The 23,803-nt window shown below is 38.4% G+C and overlaps 1 protein-coding gene across 1 annotated transcript in view; it reads right to left on the bottom strand.

Annotated features, from left to right (window-relative positions):
- CSMD1 (CUB and Sushi multiple domains 1) overlaps positions 1-23,803 on the bottom strand; it is a 1,841,590-nt gene that overhangs the window by 268,274 nt on the left and 1,549,513 nt on the right. Inside the window, exons 19-22 of the mRNA XM_060184943.1 lie at positions 9,131-9,247; positions 8,270-8,485; positions 6,059-6,247; positions 575-744 (exon numbers count right to left, since the gene is read on the bottom strand). Of these exons, the coding sequence (XP_060040926.1) occupies positions 575-744; positions 6,059-6,247; positions 8,270-8,485; positions 9,131-9,247 (692 nt within the window). The remainder of the gene's footprint in view (positions 1-574; positions 745-6,058; positions 6,248-8,269; positions 8,486-9,130; positions 9,248-23,803) is intronic.

Here is a 23,803-nt window from a genome sequence, read left to right as displayed (position 1 = left end):
AAATCCCAAAGGTAGATTCTGTTGCATGTTTTTACACCTAAAGAATCTAAAGCTTAAGAATGTCAAATTATGGGAGCCAGGCGGTGGCACAGAGGTTAAGTGCACATGGCGCGAAGTGCAAGGACCAGTGCAAGGATCCCGGTTTGAACCCCCAGCTCGGCTCCCCACCTGCAGGGGAGTAGCTTCACAGGCGGTAAAGTAGGTCTGCAGGTGTCTATCTTTCTCTCCCCCTCTCTGTCTTCCCCTCCTCTCTCCATTTCACTCTGTCCTATCCAATAACAACAACGATAAACAAAAGGGGAAAAATAAAATAAAATAAAAGAATGTCAAATTATTTGCCCCAAAATACCCAAACAATGTTAGAGCAAAGATCACTAATGAGCTCTATCAGAATTCAAACACACTTCCTGAATGACATGCCATATCCCCCTGAAAACTGGGGCGGGGGGTAAGTAAATTGGAAAAGAAACTGGTATGTGTGTAAAATATACTTATAATATAGTATAGAATTGGTAATAACATGCTTATTCCTTGAGAAGAAAAGGCAGAGACATATTAAAGCAAATCTTTTTACCTTCAAAATATCTCCTTCAAACAGCCGGAAACTCCTTGCTCGGAGACGGACCCCCTTCCCCGCCTCTGTTTCGATCTTATAGATACACTCATGGTTATCATCGTAATTGGATGGGAAATTCGGTGAGAGCAGTGTTCCTTCATTTCCTTTGACACTTGCTCCACATTCAGCTAAAATAAATAGGACATTAAAAAAAGAGAGAAAATTTGAAAGTGGAATTACTGATTTTCATGGTAAAAATCTTTAAAATTATGGTAGCCCTCTCTTCTATCCTTGCAGGTCTTGTTATTAACATATTGTTTTTGCTTCACCAGCTGGACAGGAAAGAGGCCCCCAATAATTCCATCTTAAGGAATTCTCATTTCTGTTAATAAACTGTTTTTTACTATGAAGGCTGTTCTACAGCGGGTTGTAAAATAAAACAGATGTGCCCATGCTTTGGTTGTAGGTCTGCCAGATTAAACTGTTGATCATTCAATGTACTGATGCCACTGTGTCACCACTGTAGAGTCCTGCATTAGTAATTTTTAGTTTCTAAGTGCATGTGTTTAATGGGCTCACATGTGGGGAACGTGACCTGCCATGCATGTTGGCCAAGTTCCATCCCCACTACCACATGGGAAGTGTAAATCTTTCTGCCTGTTTCTGTATTTCCCAGTATATGAATAAAAAAAGTGTCCCTTAGCATTGAAATTATGCATGTTTAGTGTGTGTGTGTCACTGAGAGCCAGAACCACAAAGCCAAGTAGGCTCAGGATGAACAAGTATTCAGTAACAGCAAGTTTTCTACCTCTTTCCATATTTCATGAAAATGAGAGAACTGTTCACCATCTGGACCCAAATTTGCACTTTTAATCTGTTGAAAAACAAAAATAACTAAAGTACTCTATTTTCTGTCAATTGGAAGGTGGTCACTTCAGACGGTAAGAGGTTAGGCTAGGAAAACTTTGAGCTCTAAAGTGCTATGAGTGCAAATTCAGCATACACAACAAAGCTTCTGTGTGTCTGCATATGTGTACATAGGTACATGTGTGCATATCTGAGGGGATGAGCATGTATGTGTACATGTGTGTGTGTGTGTTCATAAATATATGTACACATCTTTCTTGAATCCAAAATGTGAGATGAGAACTTTGTCACTTTGGGTTAACTAAAAAATACTGAAGCTCATGAGAAAAGCAAATCCAAGCAGAACCAGCTAGAGTCATTATCATTCATAAGCCTCCCTGGGACCTGGAGAGGGAGAGAGAGAGAGCTTCTCTTCTCAGGACAGATGACCGAGGCAGCTCAGTGACCATCCAGAGAACATGGTTGTGGAGAACAGGCCTTGTTTTCTGGTTCCAGCTACATGTAGAGTCATTTCCTTTGTTTATCATATTACAGTGATTTATCATTTTTCTCTCCTCATCAGACTTCACACAGAGAACTGTCCAATCTCAGCAAGAACTATCATCTTTAAAAGGCAGATTTCATCTATCCTAATGAGGTTTATATGTGAGTTTGGGTAATAGGTTTACCTGTCATGCATTTTCTAAATTTTTCCATAATCTATTCATCTAGCCCTACAGGAACTTGACCAATAGATTCACAAAAACCACTGCATACATGAGGAAACCAACACGAACAATCATTTAAAAATCAATAGTTTTTTATGCAAATACAGACTGATTATTGATTAAACATAAACTCATGGGCAGGGGTAGCATAATGGTTAGGCCAAAAGATTGTCATGCCTGAGGCTCCAAGGTCCCAGGTTCAATCCCCTGCACCATCATAATACCAGAGCTGAGCACTGCTCTGGTTAAAAAAAAAAAAGTGCTTATACTTAGACGTGTCCCTTTTATATCAAAGTATGGGTGAATATTCTTTATAACAGGTAATTTTTACTAATAATTAACAGTGATAGAAACACTACAGTTATTGGGTTTATTCTATAAGAAAACATATTCATTTAAAGAGTTATATTACTGGTGACCAGGTGGTAGCGCACTGGGTTAAGCACACACAATACAAAGCACAAGGTCCTGTGCAAGGATCCCGGTTCAAGCCCCCTGGCTCCCCAGCTGCAGGGATGTCGCTTCACAAGTGATGAAGTAGGTCTGCAGGTGTCTATCTTTCTCTCCCCCTCTCTATCTTTCCCTCCTCTCTCCATTTCTCTCCGTCCTATCCTATATATATAAAAGAAAATGGAAAAAATAGGTGCAGTGTATTCATAGTGCAGGCACCTAGCCCCAGTGGTAACTCTGAAGGCAAAACAAACAAACAAAAACCAACAACAAACATTTTATTGTAAATAGATTACTGATTAGTCATAGATTATGTTACTTTTTACACTAGCATTTAAGTAATTAAACTTATACTACAATATGGAGATAAGACTAGAAAGAAAACATTAGCATTTGGATACATGGGAAGGAAAAAAACATCAAACTGATGACAAAAATTACATATATATATTTACATATACATATGTATATATATAGCTATGGTTTGAATTTTGTTTTTTTAACAGGACAGAGAGAAATTGAAAAGGGAGGGGAGATAGAGAGGGAGAGAGACAGAGTCACCTGCAGTAATTGCTTCAGTGGCAGTGAAACTTCCCCCTGCAGGTGGGGAGCTGGGGTTCCAACTCAGGTCCTCACACATGGTAAAATGTGCAATTAATTGGGTGTGCCACCATTTGGCCCTCGAATTTGTGGTTTTTAAGCAGAAAAATTATAAGTGATATTAACTCTTTAGAAATAACAAATACATAAAAATTAATGGTCAGTTGAAACAATAATCCTTGGTAAAGCAGTGTTGTGATTTAAGGTTGTTGCAATTTGTGACTTCAATTAACCTATTTATTTATTTTCTCTCTGTTTTTTTCAGGTAGAAGAAGAAAGAAAGAAGCAAGTGGAGAGAGGAAATGATATCGCTGCACTGAAGTTCTCCAAAGCAGAGTGGGGGCCAGGCTAGGCATGGAAGTGGTAGGTTGAGCAGTTGCAAAACTGGGTTTTGCACATGGCAAAACAGGTGCTTTGCCTAGGTGAGATATCTTGTTGGTCCTTACATTTCTTTTAAGTTAAAATTACTGTTGTACAGAGATGTATCACCATGATTTTAAAAATCAATACTTCAAAACCTGTCTGAGGCAAAGAAACACTATATACCCTTTCTTGGGGATCTCACAGAAAATATCTGAGGAAAGAAGACAGTCAGAAGCATATGTGAAGAAAATCATAGGGACTGGATGGTGGTGTCCCTGGTTAAGCGTACATGTTCCATTGTGCAAGGATCTGGGTTCAAAACCCTGTTCCCTACCTACAGGGGGAAAGCTTTGCTTTGTGAGTGATAAAGCAATGTTGCAGGTGCCTCTCTCTCCCTCTCTAGCTCCAATTCCTCTTGATTTCTAGTTATCTCTATCCAATAAATAATTAAAGATAATAAAATTAAAAAAGAATAACATAAGTTATGTAGTCAAAATTCCAACAATTTTTAAACTTGACTGAAAATACACATGGTAGACCCACTTTTCCTAAAAAAAAATAAATGTTTAGATTTTGAGGTTTTTCAAAAATCCATTAAAAATAACTGTAAAGATGAATGAATATAATTTCCTTAATATGAATAATTTGCTCTCTTTATAGTCTACTGAAATATAATTAAAATTGAATTGTTACTCAGAGCTTTGCAGTGAAACTCAACTAATTAAAATGAAGTTAGCAAGGAGAATAGTTTAAACAGTAGAGCACATACTCTACTATGCACTAGTACTAGAATTAGAGCCACTCTTCACTACATGGGAGCACTATGTGCAGAGAATCAGTGCTATGGTGTCTTTATTTCTCTCCATCCCTCTCTGCCTCACTCTCTATCTAAAAGAGAAAAAAAAATAAATCTGTTAGGAGTGCTGAAATCATACAGGTGGGAAGCCCTACTGTAAAAATCCTGGCAGCAAATAAATAAGCTACGTTAACAAAACAGAAAAAGTCCATTGCTTTTTCAGTTACTGACTATACAGAAACATCTACCTATGAATCTCAGCTTCTATAACAAAACACGACACACTGCAAAGTTCAAATAATATTAATTACTCAGAATTTGGATCCTACAAATTGAATATCTGTAGATCTATACAGTCTGTATCAACTAATAAATACTCAAAATAAATAATATATTGAGGGCATTCATTTACTACTGGATAGTAGAGTAGGTCTTAAAAAAAGTATGATCTCTCAATCTGCCATTTAATCAACTAAACTGGATCAAAGCCTTATTCTGGAAACTCATCCATTTATATATGCATGAGGCTGTCCAATGCCTGAGCCCTCAGAAAGATTTGCTTTTGATCTTAATGCCAGAGAGAAAGGTACATGGAGTGGTTATTGACTTTGGTAGAGATGGTTGTGGGGACTTAGAGAATATAGTGACACTGGCATTTTCATTAATAACATTAATAACATATGTGCTTTGAAGGGTGACTTGAAAAGTGCAGGCATGAAAAAGATTGACTTTCTAAGAGAAAAACAGCAGCTGTGCCATCCACAGAGAATGTGGATGGGGGCTGGGCGGTGGCACACCATTTACCCTGAGCAAGGACGTAGGTTCAAACCCCTATTCCACATCTGTAATGATGCAGATGTCTCTTTCTGTCTCTCACCTCTCAATTTATCTGTTATATCAAATTAAAAAAATTAAAAAAGGAAAAAATGACCAATAAGCATGGTGAATTTGTACTGCAGGCCCTGAGCCCAGTGATAACCCTGGTGACAATAAAAAGAGGAGGAGCAGGAAGAAAAGGAAAGAAAGAAAGGAAACGTAAAAGATATAGAAGAAAAGAAAAGATAGTATGGGTGGTGGGGTGGGCTCAGGAGACTCATACTGACATAGAAGTGATGGTGTTCAAACTTATACCAATTCAGGCCATGAAATCCTGAATTTTGATCCTTGGTACTACATGGAAACATCATGGATAGTGATCCAGGGGTGCTCCATAGGAGAGTGATGCTATTGTGTCTCTCCCTCCTTCTCTTACATTCTCTAAAGATACAGAATGGAGAGGCTTCTCAGTGGTAGTGTCCATGCATGCATGTGACCTTTGGTTCAATCTCTAGTACTGCATGAAAAATAACTGACAATTTCCCCCATCATGATATCAGTAAATCAAACTGCTTTTACTCATTATTATTGTCAAAGGCTATAATTATTTGAGTATGGTTTCTCAAGTTTGGCTTCCTCTTGTTTCCAGTGCTCCTCTTGCTGTATATAGACTTCCTTCACTCTCGCCCTGGCACATGCCTTAGTGAGACTCTCCTTCTGTCACACACCATCAAGCTCACTCCCCACTTGCTAAAGAAGAGAATCCTCTACCCCACCCCAGGTCCAGAAGTTACCTCTTGGTCAAGGACCCTGTCCAACCCACTTGTACCCTCCCACCAGTCCTGACTGTTTGGCCCTGTCCCCTCGGCTGGATGAATGAAATGAAAGCGTGTGACCACCTACCCACACACCTTGGCAGAGGTGCGCTCCACACACGGCGGCCCCCACCCAGGCACGTCAGTTTGGTCGCGCCCTCTAAGCGGTACCCTGGGAAGCAGGAGAAGGTCAGCACATCCCCTACACCAAAGTGGAAGCCTATCCTGCGGCTGAAGGCAGGGACACCAGGGTCATCACAAGGCTCCAGGTTGTACTCTGCATAGGGAGAGGAGAGGGAGAAGAGAATTTGCAGGAGTGTACATAAGCAATCATAGAATACTTATCAAGGATAATGAGTAATATGGCCAAAAAATAATAAACCAACAGATATTATATCATATTTTTCCAAACTCTACTACATTATATAGACTTTTTTTCCATTGTGTTATGAGGGACAATTAGGGCCCCAAGAACTTACTGGAACAGTGAACTTATTCCTCATAACATTCTTATAACAGTTTCTCAGAGGTTAAACTAGAGACAGAAATAGGAATGACTGCTTTCATAAAACCTTTGCTTAAAATGAAAAAGAACTGAACCACCAGGGGGAAAAAAGCATGTAGAAAGCATACTGACTTTATACAAACATCAGTTAAGCCCCCAGAATGGTAAATGCTTTATTTGCATAATAATTTTCTATTCAAGCAAATAATGCTTTTGCTACTTATTTGGGCCTTGGAAGGATAAACTCCATTAGTTTAGCATAGTCCCAGTTTCAAGACCAAATCTCTGCAAATGACAGTTTCCTTTTGGTGTGCTGACTTCAGTAAGTCCACTTTAAAACTGACTTAGCACTCCAAGTGGGTATTCTTTTATTTTCAACAAGACTGCTTATTTGTGAGATCCCATCTAATGAAAGTGATTCCTTCTGAAAGCTCTATGATCCTTTACCATGGGTTGTGTACAAATGAATTGATCCAAATGTTTAAAAACTTTTACCACTTTAGTGCTAACATTTAACTTTACTGTTTAAAATGTTTAAGACATCATCCAGGACACACAAAGCACCAAAGACCCAGAAAAGTGTGATGAGTTGTCTGTATTGCTGTTCATAGATTTGCCTATGGAAAGGACATGGAAACTGACAGGATCAAGGTAACTTTCTGACTTTGCTAATCGAGAGACTTTCTGTAAATTGTGAGAGGGGTGACTATAGTAACTAGAGTTAGAGCCCTAGCACCAGATTTGAGCACCACCCATAGTGAAACATTGCTGTAGTGTTTCTCATCAGTCTCTATCCTATCTTTTCCTCCACTCTTCTCCTTTTTTTCTAAGTACATAGCATAACACAGACTGAACAGACTAATGCAAAACACCTATGGAAGAGAAAGAGATGCACAGACTGTCTTTACTCTATCTCCCTTCTCTGGAGCATGCTCTCTGAACCCACTGTAGGTCACAATGAAGGTGAGAACTTCAGGGGTAGCTACAACAATGGTGTAGCTAATCTAGAGAGACCCACCAGGGGAGAGGGAGGATTCAGACTCGGAAGAACTAAGTCTTTCATGGAGAAAGTGGCCAATTACATGATTACTACAGATGACAGTCAATTTCCATGAAATCAAACAGTCTGAAACAGTCCTATAGCTCTACAGATGCAGTGAAATACCGGGAGAAAGTAACAAAGATTACAATTAATAACAGTTGATCATAATTTACAGAGTAAAGAATTAAAAAAATATTCAAAAGGATCTATTTCTTTGGCAGTATTCTAGTTTCTTAATTGTGCCTCAATAAAGCTGAAAAAGACAGTATTTTTGCTTTATATATATCTGACAATTGTGCAACATTTACTAAGTAGCCAATAATTTCCTACAACGTGAAAACATCAGAAATGAACTGTCACAAAAATATAGAAATCAAGGATTTAAATTTGAAGTTGAGAACAAGAGTTAAGGGGGCCTGCACTGGCATGCTTGGTTAAGTGTACATAGGGCTAAGCACAAGGACCCGCGAAAGGATCCCGGTTCAAGCCCCCAGCTCCCCGCCTTAAGGGGAGGTCACTTCACAAGTGGTGAAGCAGGTCTGCAGGTGTCTATCTTTCTCTCTGGCTCCCTGTCTTGCCCTTCTCTCTTGGTTTCTCTCTGTTTTATCCAACAACAACAATATCAATGGCAACAATAATAACAAGGGCAACAAAATGGAGAAAATGACCTCCAGGAGCAGTGGATTCATAGTGCAGACACCAAGCCCCAGCCACAATCCTGGAGGCAGAAAAAAAATCCAATAAATAAATACCTGAAAAGGTGATGTTGAAGCCCTCATAGGAAATGGAGAAGTCAGATATGAAGCGAAGCTGGGCTGTGAAGTTGCCAAACAAACCCGCTTTGATGGTGTGGGGTAGGACTGAGCCAGTGAGCCGGGCAACAGGTTCCAGGAAGCTCCCATCCTCAGAGATGAGTAAGTAGTCATGAGAGCTCTCCAGGTGAAAAGTGTGAAATATCATCTGTACTCCTGGGGAGGAAAGAAAATAAGAGGGAGGGAATGATTTCTTCTGGGCTCAAAAAGATCAGTCTATATAGATAGAAGTAAAACTATAAATACAGACACAGAAATGGATATAAAGTTGTAAATATATAGACTTAAAAGATATAAATATATATAGACATCTGTTCCATGAATAATATTTTTTTTCTTTTTACCACAGCACTGATCAACTTCATGGTGGTAGGAGGGATTGAACCTGGGAGGGACTTCAAAGCCTCCAGCATGAGAGTCTCTTCGTGTAACCATTATGCTATCACCTCCCACCCTGGGTAAATTTAGAATACCATATAAGTTTAGATAACAAGGTTTCCTAGATTTATTATGGAAGTTAGAAGTCTAGATAACTTCTTATTTCTAGTTATTTACTAATAAGTATTCACAGTTTATTAAATGTATACTTCTTTTAACTTACCAGTATACCTATTTTTAAGTCCAAGTTACCTGAAACAGAAAAAGAATGTACTTTTTCTTACAATACCAATAATTTAAAGAGTATTTTTTCTAAAATCTTATGAAAAACTCAAAATTAACCTATTGTTAGCATACCTGTCTCTCTGTCCCCAATTGTACCACATTAACTATTCTCTGTGTTTAAATTGATGACTTCCTTACCCTTTCCATGAGAAACTTCAATGGTCCATGTGCAGTTGAGAGAATTTGGGTAAAAATCTGGAAACCCAGGAGAAAGGACAGTCCCACTCTTCCCATGAATATAGCCTCCACACAGGGCTTGAAAGAAAAGAAAAATGTGTGAGTCAAAGTTTCACGGTTTGCCCAAGAACTAAAAGAATATCTATTACTTACCTAAAAATAACAAAGCCAAAACATTATTGTACTTTGAAGTATAATATATAACTCTTAATGAGAGTTTTAAACAGTATACAACCTAGAGAAATGGCTTCCCAGCTAAAGTCAACCACTCCGATGATGGTGGTGAATTTGATGTGTGGACCCAGTCATGGAAAGATTGATTCAGTCTGACTCTAGGTGTATCTGAGAGGACTTTCTAGCAAGGATTAACACTGGAATAGGTGGACTGAGTAAACAGAGTGTCCCACCCCACCTTCCCCACAGTTAAGCGGTTAAATAGAACAATAGGGCTGAATCTCTAGAAAATAAAGTGGAGCTCTGGGGGTTGGGTGGTGGTGTGTAGGGTTAAGCACACGTAGTACTAAGTACAGGAATCCAGATTCAAGTCCCTGGCTCCCCACCTGCAGGTGGGTATGCTTTCTAGCTGTGACACAGGTCTGCAGGTGTCTGTCCTTCTCTCTCCCTCTCTAACTGTCCCTCTCTCAATTTCTCTCCATCCTATCCAATAAATGGAAAAAATGGCCTCCAGGAGCACTGGATTTGTAGTGCTGGCACCAAGCCCCAGCTATAATCCTAGAGGCAAAAATAAATAAATAAATAAATAAATAAATAAATAAATACTTTGCCTCTTCTCATATTAAAAGACAAACACCTTTTTGATCATGTGGTTCTGAACACAGTCTTTTTTTTTAAATAAATCTCAAGAATAAGTAATTATTTTGGGAAAATATTTTTAATACAGTGTTTCCAAAGATTCCCTGGCAATTGTCTTACACATAATAAATCAATGCCTTATCTCAATATTTACATTATCTTTAAAAGCTGAGTATGTTAAAGCTTAAATAGTAAAATTAGACAATGACTTTGAAGATGTAAATATATTGAAGTTATCTTTTGTTCACAGTAATATAAAACATTATAATTAGTTCCAATTTCTTCATTCTTTTCTGAGAGCTTTGGATTTTTAAAGGCTTAAATATCCTACTGATATAGCACTCATTTACAATAAAAACCCTTGGGGGTTAAGGGATTGCTTGCGTTTTTAAAAGACAACAGCAATGATTCTTATAGTTAAATAAAAATAGCCATGCATGACTCATCAAACTCTAAAATCTCCCAAGTTTGCAACTTATTAATGATGTTTGATTATAAATGTATTATCATTTGAAAAGCTGATTCCCAAAATGCAACAGCAAAACAAGTAATTTGTTACCAATCCCCTTAGAGAGTTTGAAGTGGGGCCTGATAGTAGACCACCCAGTTGAGTGCATGCAGTATTATTCACAAGGACCTAATTTTCAGACCCTGCTCCCTACCTAAAGGAATGATTCATAATGAGCGGTGAAGCAGGTTTGAAGGAATCTATTTTTTTCTTTTCCTGTCTATCTCCCTACCCCCTTAATTTCTCTCCATCCAACCAAATCAAACAAACAAAAAAGGTTGCCTAGAGCAGTAAATTTGTTGTGCTGGCACCAAGCCCCAGCTATAACTCTAGTAGCAATAAAAATAAGTAAATAAAAATAAAACTTTGAAATTTGGGATCAGGCAGTACATTTGGTAAAGTACATATGTTACCCTGTTTGAGGATATGGGTTTTAACCTCTGGTTTCTACATGTAAGAAAGAAATGTTAGGGATAGTGGAGCAGTGCTGTAGGTATATCTGTCTTCTCTATCTATCCCCTTCTTCCTCTATTTCTATTTCAGTTTGTCTCTATAAGGAAAAAGAAGAATATAGAGATAAAGGAAGAGAGAAAGAGAGAGAAAGGAAGAGGGCATAGAAGGAAAAGAAAATCAGAAAAAGGGGGTGGATCCAAGATAATGACTCTGAAGCAGCTGCTGGCTTGAGCTCTGACAACAACTGCTGGAAAGCATCGAATCCTGGCCTTCAGGAGGACAATGAACAAGGCCTTCTTCTAAGTGTGATACCAAGGAGGTGACTATAGCTCAATTTGGGTTAGACCACATCTCCTGGAAATGAAATGAAAACAACACTGGAGGAAAGGAATGGCAATATTAGGGAAACAACAGTTGAGACCCCCAAGGAAAATACTGATTATCTTAGGCAATTAGAGAACTGAAAGCTGAAATAGCTGTAATGAAGAAAGAAGCTGAGGCAAGGGAAAGCAGACTAACAGATGCAGAAAACAGAATTATTCAGACAGAGGATGAGTTAGAGAAAACTAAGAAAGAGGAGAAAGAGCTTAAAAAGAGATTGAGAGACACTGAAAACAACAACAGAGACATATGGGATGATCTCAGAAGAAGTAACATTCGTATAATTGGCCTGCCAGAGGAAGAAAGAGAGGAAGGGGAAGCAAACATTCTAGAGGAAATAATAGAAGAAAACTTCCCAGACCTAAATAATAGAAAGGACATCAAGATTCAAGAGGCCTAGAGAGTACCAAACAGAATCAACCCAGACCTGAAGACACCAAGACACATCATAGTCACAATGAGAAAAAATAAGGATAAAGAAAGGATCCTAAAGGCTGCAAGAGAGAAACAAAAAGTCACATACAAGGGAAAACCCATAAGATTATCTGCAGACTTCTCCACTCAAACTCTAAAAGCCAGAAGGGAATGGCAAGATATCAATTGAGCCCTGAATGAAAAAGGGTTTCAACCCAAGGATAATATATCCTGCTAGACTTTCATTCAAACTTGATGGAGGGATCAAAACCTTCTTAGACAAACAACAGTTAAAGGAGGCAACCATCACCAAACTGGCCCTGAAAGAAGTTCTAAAAGACCTCTTATAAACAAGAACATCACTATAATACTGGCAATATATCAGAGCAAACAAAACATTTTTTTTTGAAAAATGGCACTATAATACATTAAATCCATAATATCAATAAATGTGAATGGCTTAAACTCACCCATTAAAAGGCAAAGAGTTGGGGGATAGATCAGAAAACATAACCCAACCATATGCTGCTTGCAAGAATCCCATCTGTCATAACAAGATAAACACAGACTTAAAGTGAAAGGATGAAAAACTATCATACAGGCTAATGGACCACAAAAATGGGCAGGAACAGCCATTCTCATCTCAGAAACGATAGATTTTAAATTAAATAAAGTAATAAAAGATAGGAAAGGACATTACATAATGATTAGAGGATCAATCAGCCAAGAAGACTTAACAATAATTAACATCTATGCACCCAATGAGGGACCATCTAAATACATTAAGCACCTACTGAAAGAATTTCAAAAATACATCAATATTAATACAATAATAGTGGGAGACTTCAATACCACACTCTCACACTTAGACAGATCAACAAAGCAGAGAACCAATAAGATACAAGAGAATTAAATGAAGAGATTGACAGACTAGACCTCTTGGACATTTTCAGAGTCCTTCACCCCAAAAAACTGGAATACACCTTCTTTTCAAATCCACATAACACATACTCAAGGATAGACCACATGTTAGGTCACAAAGACAGCATCAATAAATTCAAGAACATCGAAATAATCCCAAGTATCTTCTCAGACCACAGTGGAGTAAAACTAACACTTAACAACAAACAGAAAGTGATTAAAAGTCACAGAATTTGGAAACTAAACAACATACTCCTTAAGAACAACTGGGTCAGAGATTCACTCAAGCAGGAAATTCAAATGTTCCTGGAAACAAATGAAAATGAAGACACAACCTATCATAATATTTGGGACACAGCTAAAGCAGTACTGAGAGGCAAACTTATAGCCATACAATCACATATTAAACACCCAAAAGAAGCTCAATTGAACGATCTTACTGTACACCTCAAGGACTTAGAGGAAGAGGAACAAAGGAACCCAAAAGAAACCAGAAGGACAGAAATCACTAAAGTTAGAGCAGAAATAATCAACATCGAAAATAAAAGAACCATACAAAAGATCAATGAAGCCAAATGTTGGTTCTTTGAAATATTAAACAAAATTGACAAACTCCTACCCAGACTCACCAAACAAAAAAGAGAGAAGACTCAAACTAATAGAATTGTAAATGATGGAGGAGATTTCACAACTTCTTCTTCTAGCGTTTGCCCTTCTTCCAAGGCCAGTCAACAGAGTCAGGTTGAGCCTGATGTCTGCTTGTTGCTGGCTTTGAAAGTGACTGGGATCCATGTGGATTCAGTTGGCTAGGAAGGATCATCAGTTTCCCCAATAAATGGGTACTCACGGGATGCAACACGAGAAGGTCGATCCAATATCACAACTGACGCCACAGAAATCCAGAGAATCCTGTGAAACTTCTATAAAGAACTATACACCACCAACCTAGAGAATCTGGAAAAAATGGAACAATTCCTAGAAGCATATTCACTTCCAAAACTGAACCAAGAAGAACTACAAAATCTAAATGCACCAATCACAGACAAAGAAATTGTAACCATTATTAAGAATCTCCCAAACAACAAAAGTCCTGGACCAGATGGCTTCACAAATGAATTCTACAAAACGTTCAGGAAACAGTTAGTACCCATACTTCTAAAGCTTTTCCATAAGATTAAAGAATCAGGAATACTCACTTCCAGCTTCTATGAAGCCAACAACACCCTGATACCAAAAGCTGATAGGGACAGAACAAAAAAGGAAAACTACAGACCAATATCGTTGATGAACAGAGATGCCAAAATATTAAACAAGATCTTGGCCAACCGGATACAGCAACAAATCAAAAAGATTGTTCATCACGACCAAGTGGGATTCATCCCAGGAATGCAAGGCTGGTTCAACATCCATAAGTCAATCAATGTCATTCACCACATCAATAAAAGCAAAGCCAAAAACCACATGATTATCTCAATAGATTCAGAGAAAGACTTTGACAAAATACAACACCCATTCATGCACAAAACTCTACAAAAAATGGGAATAGATGGGAAATTCCTCAAGATAGTGGAGTCTGTATATATAGCAAACCTACAGCCAACATCATACTCAATGGACATAAGCTGAAAGCATTCCCCCTCAGATCGGGGACTAGACAGGGCTATCCATTGTCACCGTTACTCTTCAGCATATTGGAAGTTCTTTCCATAGCAATCAAGCAAGAGAAAGAAATCAAAGGAATACAGATTGGAAGGGAAGAATCAAACTCTCAATATTTGCAGAAGATATGATAGTATATATAGAAAAACCTAAAGAATCCAGCAGAAAATTACTGGAAGTTATTAGGCAATATAGCAAGGTATCGGGCTACAAAATCAATGTACAAAAATCAGTGGCATTTCTTTATGCAAACACTAAATCTGAAGAAGAAGACATCCAGAAATCACTCCCATTTACTGTTTCAGCAAAATCAATCAAATACCTAGGAATAAAGTTCACCAAAGAAGTGAAAGACTTGTATGCTGAAAACTATGAGTCGCTACTCAAGGAAATAGAAACTGATACCAAGAAATGGAAAGATATCCCATGCTCATGGATTGGAAGAATAAATATCATCAAAATGAATATTCTCCCCAGAGCCATATACAAATTTAATGCAATACAAATCAAAGTTCCACCATGCTTCTTTAAGACAATACAACAAACACTACAATCATTTATCTGGAACATGAAAACACCTAAATTGCCAAAACCATCTTGAGGAAAAGAAACAGAAATGGAGGCATCACACTCCCAGACCTTAAAGTATATTATAAAGTCATCATCATCAAAACAGCCTTGGTACTGGAACTAAAATAGGCACACAGACCAGTGGAACACAATTGGAAGCCCAGAAATAAATCCCCACACCTATGGACATCTAATCTTTGATAAGGGGGCCCAAAGGATTACATGGAAAAAGGAGGCCTCTTCAATAAATGGTGCTGGGAAACTGGGTTGTAACATGCAGAAGAATGAAATTGAACCACTTTATCTCACCAGAAACAAAAATCAACTCCAAATGGATCAAAGACATAGATGTCAGACCAGAAACAATCAAATACTTAGAGGAAAACATTGGTAAAACACTTTTCCACCTACACTTCAAGGACATCTTGATAAATCAAACCTAATTGCAAGGAAGACTAAAGCAGAAACAAACCAATGGGACTACATCAAATTGAAAAGCTTCTGCACATCCAAAGAAACTATTAAACAAAGAGACCCCTCACAGAATGTGAGAAGATCTTCACATGCCATACAACAGACAAGAAACTAATCACCAAAATATATAAAGAGCTCAGCAAACTTAGCACCAGAAAAGCAAATGACCCCATCCAAAAATGGGCAGAGGATATGAACTAAACATTCACCTCAGAGGAGATCCAAAAGGCTAACAAACATGAAAAACTACTTTAGGTCACTGATTATCAGAGAAATGCAAATTAAGACAACACTAAAATACCACCTCACTCCTGTGAGAATGGCATACATCAAAAAGGACAGCAGCAACAAATGCTAGAGAGGTTGTGGGGACAGAGGAACCCTTTTACATTGCTGGTGGGAATGTAAATTGGTCCAGCCTCTGTGGACAGCAGTCTGGAAAACTCTCACAAGTCTAGACATGGACCTTCCATATGATCCAGTAATTCCTCTCCTGGGGTTATACCCCAAGGACTCCATAACACCCAACCAAAAAGAGGTGTGTTCATAGCAGCACAATTCATAATAGCTAAAACCTGGAAGCAACCCAGGTGCCCAACAACAGATGAGTGGCTGAGAAAGCTGTGGTATATATACACAATGGAATACTAGGCAGCTATCAAGAACAATGAACCCACCTTCTCTGACCCATCTTGGACAAAGCTAGAAGGAATTATGTTAAGTGAGCGAAGTCAGAAAGATAAAGATGAGTATGGGATGATCCCACTCATCAACAGAAGCTGACTAAGAAGATCTGAAAGGGAAACTAAAAGCAGGACCTGACCAAACTGTAAGTAGGGCACCAAAGTAAAAACCCTGTGGTGAGGGGTAGACATGCAGCTTCCTGGGCCAGTGAGGGTGGGAGTGGGTGGAGGGGTGGGGCACAGTCTTTTGGTGGTGGGAATGGTGTTTATGTACACTCCTAGCAAAATGTAGACATATAAATCACTAGTTAATTAGAGAGGGGGAAAATCAATTGTATGTCTCAAAGTTTTTCAAAACACAAACTGAGTCTTTTTAATATACAGGCTGTATATTTCATATGTGGACTCTCTCAAAAGCCTAGACCAAGTAGATCAGAAGCATCCAATAACACAGCTATATAAAGATAGTGGGTACTGTACAGCAAACCCTAACAAAAGGACTTTTCAAAGTTAACCCAATTACCAAATAATGTGATGATAACATTAACTATTGACTGTCTTTTTTAACCCTAAGACAGCAGGAACCTCACATCTCCACTATAGACCCCCTACTTCCCCCAGTCCTGGAACCCTTGGATAGGGCCCACTTTCCCATATGCCTCTCCCAATCCATATGAAATAATATTGCATCTGCCGATCACAACCTAACCAACACAACGATTGCCACCTCAACATGCTTCACTTCAGACTGTGTCCAGAGACTTCACGTGGGGAATGACAACCCTTCAGCTTCATTACTCAGGTGAGACCTTTCCTTTCATAGTATACTCTAATCTCATCTCAGGGGTTCACTTTCTAACAAAGTCCCAAAACCTAGATATACACCAGTTTCTGTGAGAGAGAGAGAGTATGTACACATGTATCCGTAAACTACTGCAAAATATATACCTGAAAGCAGAAGTACACTAAAGTTTGCAGTGAGTACCTCCCTAACACTTACTCTCCACTATTCCAAGCTTTGGGTCCATGATTTCTCAACAATTTGTTTGGCTTCCTATGTTAACTCTCTTTTCAGTCACTAGGTTCCAGATGCCATCAGGATGCCGGCCAGGCTTCCCTGGATTGAAGACCCCACCAATATGTCCTGGAGCTCAGCTTCCCCAGAGACACACCCTACTAGGGAAAGAGAGAGGCAGACTGGGAGTATGGGCCGACCAGTCAATGCCCATGTTCAGCGGGGAAGCAATTACAGAAGCCAGACCTTCTACCTTCTGCAACCCACAATGGCCCTGGGTCCATGCTCCCAGAGTGATGGATAATGGGAATGCTATCAGGGGAGGGAGTGGGATATGGAGATTGGGTGGTGGGAATTGTGTGGAGTTGTACCCTTCCTACCCTATGGTTTTGTTAATTAATCCTTTCTTAAAGAAAAAAAAAAGAAAGAAAATAGAACAAAAAGAAAGGAAATTTTTTTATTATCTCCCCCTGCCCTGTTCCCCCATAACCAGACCCCCAGTGGTAGGGAGCTGCTGCCAGCAGGCTCCCCGCTGACCTTTTTTGTTTAACCAAAATTCCTGGCTCACTAGGGGTGCCATTCCAATCCTGTTCCCTTCTGAATATGTTGGCTTTTTTTTTTTTTTTTTTTCTCTGAGTAAGGGACTTAGGCCCTATTGGAGTGAGAAATATCTGACCAAGGAATGCCTCACCCCTCCTGGGAAAGACTGCTTGTAAGGTTTTTTTTTTGTATTGTTTTGTTTTGTTTTTTTCTTTTTTAATAGGTTGTCTAGGTTCAATGTGCCTGAGCTAACAGGGAGTTGTCCAAGCTGCAGACCCACTACTAGGGCTTTTTACTCTGTTCTATTTTATTATTACTATTATATATACACGTATACCCTTGCCCCCCTCCCTCAGGTTGACCAAAATTAATTCTTAGTATACTTTCCATTGCTAGTCAACTGGGTGTCTTACCCATTGTGAGAGGAACTTCTCTCACTCTTCATATCTCCTCTATCCACTCTCCCCCTTCTCCCTCCTCCTAGCTAATTAAACAAAAAAAAAAAAGAAAATCAGAAAAAGAAAAGAAGGAGAAGTAAGAAAAAATATATATTTATATGGCCACCAGGAACAGTGGCATCCTCATCATCATGCAGGTACCAAACACCAGTGTTTACCATGGTGGCAGAAGAAGAAAGTTAATAACTGAAAAGGAAAAAAAATAATAAAGAATGTTTGGATCAAATTTACACATTTTTGGAACTGGGAAACATAAAGGAATAAAATGTTTAAGTCTAGCATGCCTTTATTGTCTATGGAGAGCACCAAATAGATAACTCTTTTTGACAATATCTTAGTTACTAGAAAAGCACACATCTCTTTTCAGTCTGTTCCTAATCTGTTTCTCTTTAATAATTTCCTGTTGAAAAATTTTATATTTAATATTCACTTGATTTCACAAAGTCTCTAGAACTTGCAGGATAGGTCATGTCTCTAAGCTCCTGGTGAGTTTGATCATTTCTTCTGCTGAGAATGCTGTTCTCATATAGAAATCTGCTCTCAGAAATCTCTTTGGGAGAATTCATCACTGTAATCTCAGATCAAGCGCTGTGTTTTTGGTACATTCCTCCTTATTCCTATATTCTTCGAGGTTAATGTCAATATGAAAAGGCTGTATTCAATAGCCACATATTTGTATACACATTAATATACTGTGATGAGAATCTTTATGTTTTACCAAATTTTATGTTGGAATTCCTAAATCTCAAAGTGATGAGATTAGGGGTGGGGGAGATTTGGGGAGTGGTTAGTTCATAAAGGTAGAACATTATGCTAGGGTTTCATCCTTAGAAAGGATAACAGAGGGGGCTAGGTGGTGGTGCACCCAGTTAAGTACACACTTGACAGTGTGTAAGGATCCAGGTTTAAGCCTCTGGCCCCCACCTGCAGGGGGAAAGCTACACAAGTGGTAGCTTTGTGGTGAAGCAATGTTGCAGGTGTCTCTCTGTCTCTTTCCCCTCTCCTCTCAATTTCTCTCTGTCTCTATCCAATAACAATATATATATATATATATATATATATATATATATATATTTAAAAATATGTAACAGACAGCTTGCACACCCTCATCTGGTGGTGTGCACACAGAAAGCAGCTTCTCCCATTTCTACAAGGTCACTCTAATCTAATACTCATTATCTAGAACTATGAAAAGTGTATCTCTGTGATTTATAAATCACTTGCCTGTAGTGTTTTGTCCTCACAGCCCACAAGGAGTAAGAAAGGGTATATAAAACTGAATTAGAAAAAAAAAATAAAGTTAGATTTTTTTGGAACTGCACAATATGTGAGAAGAAAAGCCAATATATTCAGTGCTCTAGAACAACTCCAGGAAATTCTAAGGAAAGTGGAGAGTAGTCCAGTCTGGGAGGATGAGGATTCAGATAATATGATACCTGTGTCTATAGCAGGGGGTGGTTTTTCTATGTTTGGCTGAGGGAAGAGGAGGTTAAGATGATGAGTCTGTTAAATATCTAGTTTGCCTGCTGGGCAGAAATAAAAAATAATTTTGGTTAGATTCTAAAATATTTAAAGAAAGTAAATAAGCACCATTAAATCACGAATTCATGAAGAATTTTGTTGCATGTGCACTTTTGAGAAGAACTCATTCAAAATAAAAATTTCAGATCTTAAATAGGTGAGGAACGTCCTCTCATTAGTATTTCTCTTTTTTTTTTCCACCAAGGAGAAAACCTAGTTAATTTGATGGCCAGCATGTGTCTTCTGGATATGCTAGACACTGCCTTTCATTATAACTAGAAGACTTTGAATTTCATTCTTCCAGTTCTGATGGAGAAACCTGCTGTGAAAATAACCTGGGAAGTCCTTACTTACGAGTGTTCAATTCATTTACTGAAGGCAAATGTAAGAGAGTAGTTCACATATGTTCCACTGCTAAAGTCTATTTTTAGCTATAGAAATAAAAAACCTATTAAGACTGAACAGTGGTACCTAAGAAAGCCACATATTTTGCTATATATACAGATACCACAAATTAGGTATATACATAATTTATTTTATCACATATTTTGGATGAAGTGATAAGTTAAAATATATAGGCTGATAATTTCACTGATAATTTCAGTGACACATGAAACAAATATTTAAGGGTGTAGAAATAATTGGTTTTGTATTTATACTGAATGTAGTTAGTTATGGATCACATAGTTTTGTTGAGTGTTGACTGTATTTTTCCCAATATTTACATTATAATACATATTATTTTCTTATATTATTATATTTATTAAATCTTCCAAACATGTTAAATAATATTTATAATGCCTGAGGACATTCTTGATTTTCATGGGTCTTTTTTTTTTTGCCTCCAGGGTTATTGCTGTGGCTCAGTGCCTGCACCATGAATCCACTGCTCCTGGAGGCCATTTTTTCCCCCTTTTGTTGCCCTTGTTGTTGTAGCCTTGTTGTGGTCATTATTGTTGTTGATGATGTCATTGTTGGATAGGACAGTGAGAATGGAGAGAGGAGGGGAAGACAGAGATGGGGAGAGAAACATAGACACCTGTAGACCTGCTTCACCGCCTGTGAAATGACTCCCCTGCAGGTGGGGAGCTAGGAGCTCCAACCAGGGTCCTTACACCGGTCCTTGCGCCTTTTGCCATGTTGCCTTAACCTGCTGCGCTACTGCCCAACCCCCTTCATGGGTCATTTATGATAACTTAATAAGTAAGGCCTTCCCAGGTTATTTTTTATGAATTTACTGAGTATGATTCTTTTATATATCTGTTACAGTGATGTACTATTTCAGAGATTATTTAAAGTCCTAAGTAAAAGAATGAATGAGAATGAAGAAATATAGCTGTCTAGAAAAAGTTTCATATATCAGTAACTACTATCCTCCAAGTCATCTTCATTTGTACTGTTGTCCTGACATCTCTGCCTAAGAGGGGAACCTGGGGCTAGAGACTTCCTCCATGTTATAGCTTTATCTATATAGTTGTGTACATTTAACAAACAGTATGTTCTGAGACAGGTAATTAAGGTGAATTTCTTTTTTTTCTTGCCTCCAGGGTTATTGCTGGGACTCAGTGCCTACACCATGAATCCACTGCTCCTGGAGGCCATTTTCCCCCCATTTGTTGCCTTTGTTGTAGCCTTGTTGTGGTCATTATTGTTGTTGTTGATGTCTTTCGATGTTGGATAGGACAGAGAGAGGAGTGGAAGACGGTGAGAGGGAGAGAAAGATAGACACCTGCAGACCTGCTTTACCTCTTATGAAGTGACTCCCCTGAAGGTGGGAGCCAGGGGCTCGAACTGGGATCCTTATGCTTATCCTTGCACTTTGCGCCACATGTGCTACCTCCCGACCCCCAAGGTGAATTTCTTATCCAGTGAATTTCACAGTGTAATTACACAAGCAGAACCTACTGGGATCACCTCATTTACACCATCTGTCCTTGACCAAAGTGCCTTTTTATGATGTATAACTGCACATGAAAGAAAGATGCTTGCTAATATCTGCCACTTTCTTTTGCTGGATTTTAATAGAAGGGGAATTTGGGTCACACATTGGACTATCCTCTTAATTTGTCTTCTGCCCTGCTATATAATACATCTTCCTATGCTAACTTCTCATTTGAGATTATTATGCAGAAAATTGATGTCAACATAATGTGAATATTATTTTTGTGGTTACAAAATGTTCTTCACGCTGATGAGGTTGATACAGCAGAACTATGGTCTAGAGCAGGAAAAAAGGAAATTAAATGTTTGAGTTTGTGTTCTGCAGCAGAAAAGGCATTATTTCATATGCACATCGAGACAAGTGAAAACAGGCCCAGACCTTCTACAATGCTCCCAAGGGTTCAGCCCTTAAAGGAGGGCACATACTGTTGTGTGGGAGCATCTTCTTTGTCTCTTTGCTGACAATAGCATGGGTGATTCACTACTGCTTTGTATGTTTGAGGATATTTCCATACATTTTGGGAAAGCCTTCAGCCATTATGAGCTATTGTTTACACATGTCAGTTTTTCTCCCAGAGAACCCAGTATTATTTCATTAACAGTCTCATGACAAAATTCAAAGGTTCCTTAAGTCTGCAGCTAACCATAAGTGCTGTACTGACCCTGCATTTTGTATGCATCATTTTAAAGAAATCAAAGTATTTACTGAATATATATATATATATCATGCTTGTTTTGAAATGCTGTCCACAAATGTGTAAAAATGGAAACAAGTATTTATTTCTCTTTCTTTAGAAACAAGGCAAAAGCAAAAATCCCTGACTATTTTAGTGAAAGATCAGAGCTTACAGATGTGTATATTTTACTCCTGTAGCTATACATTGCATAGTATAAAGCTGAAACAATATAGTAATGTACAGTATTAAGGATGTTACTCATTCTGGAATTTCCAAGGGATCTGCTGGGAAGTGTAGGTGAAGAATAGAACCTTCTAAGAAGAGAACTGTGTCTGTTAATACTTTGTATGAGTTTGTGTATAATCAAGCACCTAAAAGTTTCTGCACAGTAGAAAACAGCTGGAGAATCAACCATAATTCTTTCTTTCCTTCTGTCTTTCCTCCTTCCCTCCCTTCCTTCTTTTCTTCCTTCCTTTTAATTTTTGCCATCAGGGTTATCACTGGGGCTCATTACCTGCAAGATGAAGCTACCATTCCTGGTGAACAGTTTTTTTTTTTTTTCTTTTATGGGACCAGAGAGAAATAGAGAGGGAAAGAAGTGGGGAGAAAGAGACACCTGTAGCACTGCTCCAGCACTCAAGTGGGGATGGAGGGCTTGAACCCAGGTCCACATGCATGTTAATGTGTGCACACTAATGGGCGGGGTACAACTCCAAGACAATAATTTTTCAGTCTTCATCTGTGAACAGGTATTATTTAAGAAAGACCATGTACTAGGTCAGCTTTGAGGACTAATCTGTTTTCTTTCTTTCTTTCTTTCTTTCTTTCTTTCTTTCTTTCTTTCTTTCTTTCTTTCTTTCTTTTGTCATTTCCAGGAGCTAACTTTTTTTTTTTCTCAGATAGAAAGGGAAAGGCACAGAAATAAAGTGAGAGGGAAAGCTTCCATAGCACAGAAGCTTCCTCAATGCCTAGGGTACCAAGATTCAAACCTATGTTGTACTCACGGGAAAACTTTCCAGTCACTGGCAATATTTCTAAAGTGCTTAAGTTTTCCATTAGAAATCTCACTTGGTCAATTTGGTCAGGTCCTGCTTTTAGTTTCCCTTTCAGATCTTCTTCCTCAACTTCTGTTGATGAGTGGTGGGAATGGTATTTATGTACACTCCTAGTAAAATGTAGTCATATACATCACTAGTTAATTAATACGAGAGGGGGAAATTAATTGTATGTCTCAAAGTTTTTCAAAACACAAACTGAATCTTTTCTCAATATATGCAGTGTAATTGATATGCAGACTCTCTCAAAAGCCTAGACCAAGTAGATCAGAAGCAACCAATAGCACAGCTATATATAAGATACTGGGTACTATACAGCAAACCCTAACAAAAGGACTTTTCAAAGTTAACCAAATTACCAAATAATGTGATAACATTAACTATCGATTGTCTTTTTGAACCCTAAGACAGCAGGAACCTCACATCTCCACTGTAGAGCCTCCACTTTCCCCAGTCCTGGAACCCTTGGATAGGGCCCACTTTCCCATATGCCTCTCCCAATCCATATCAAATAATATTGCATCTGCCGATCACAACCTAACCAACACAAC

This window comes from Erinaceus europaeus, chromosome 2 (genome assembly GCF_950295315.1).
Source record: "Erinaceus europaeus chromosome 2, mEriEur2.1, whole genome shotgun sequence".
Taxonomy (NCBI): domain Eukaryota; kingdom Metazoa; phylum Chordata; class Mammalia; order Eulipotyphla; family Erinaceidae; genus Erinaceus; species Erinaceus europaeus.
Note: the sequence above shows the minus strand (reverse complement) of the source record. Positions and strands in the feature narration are given on the sequence as shown.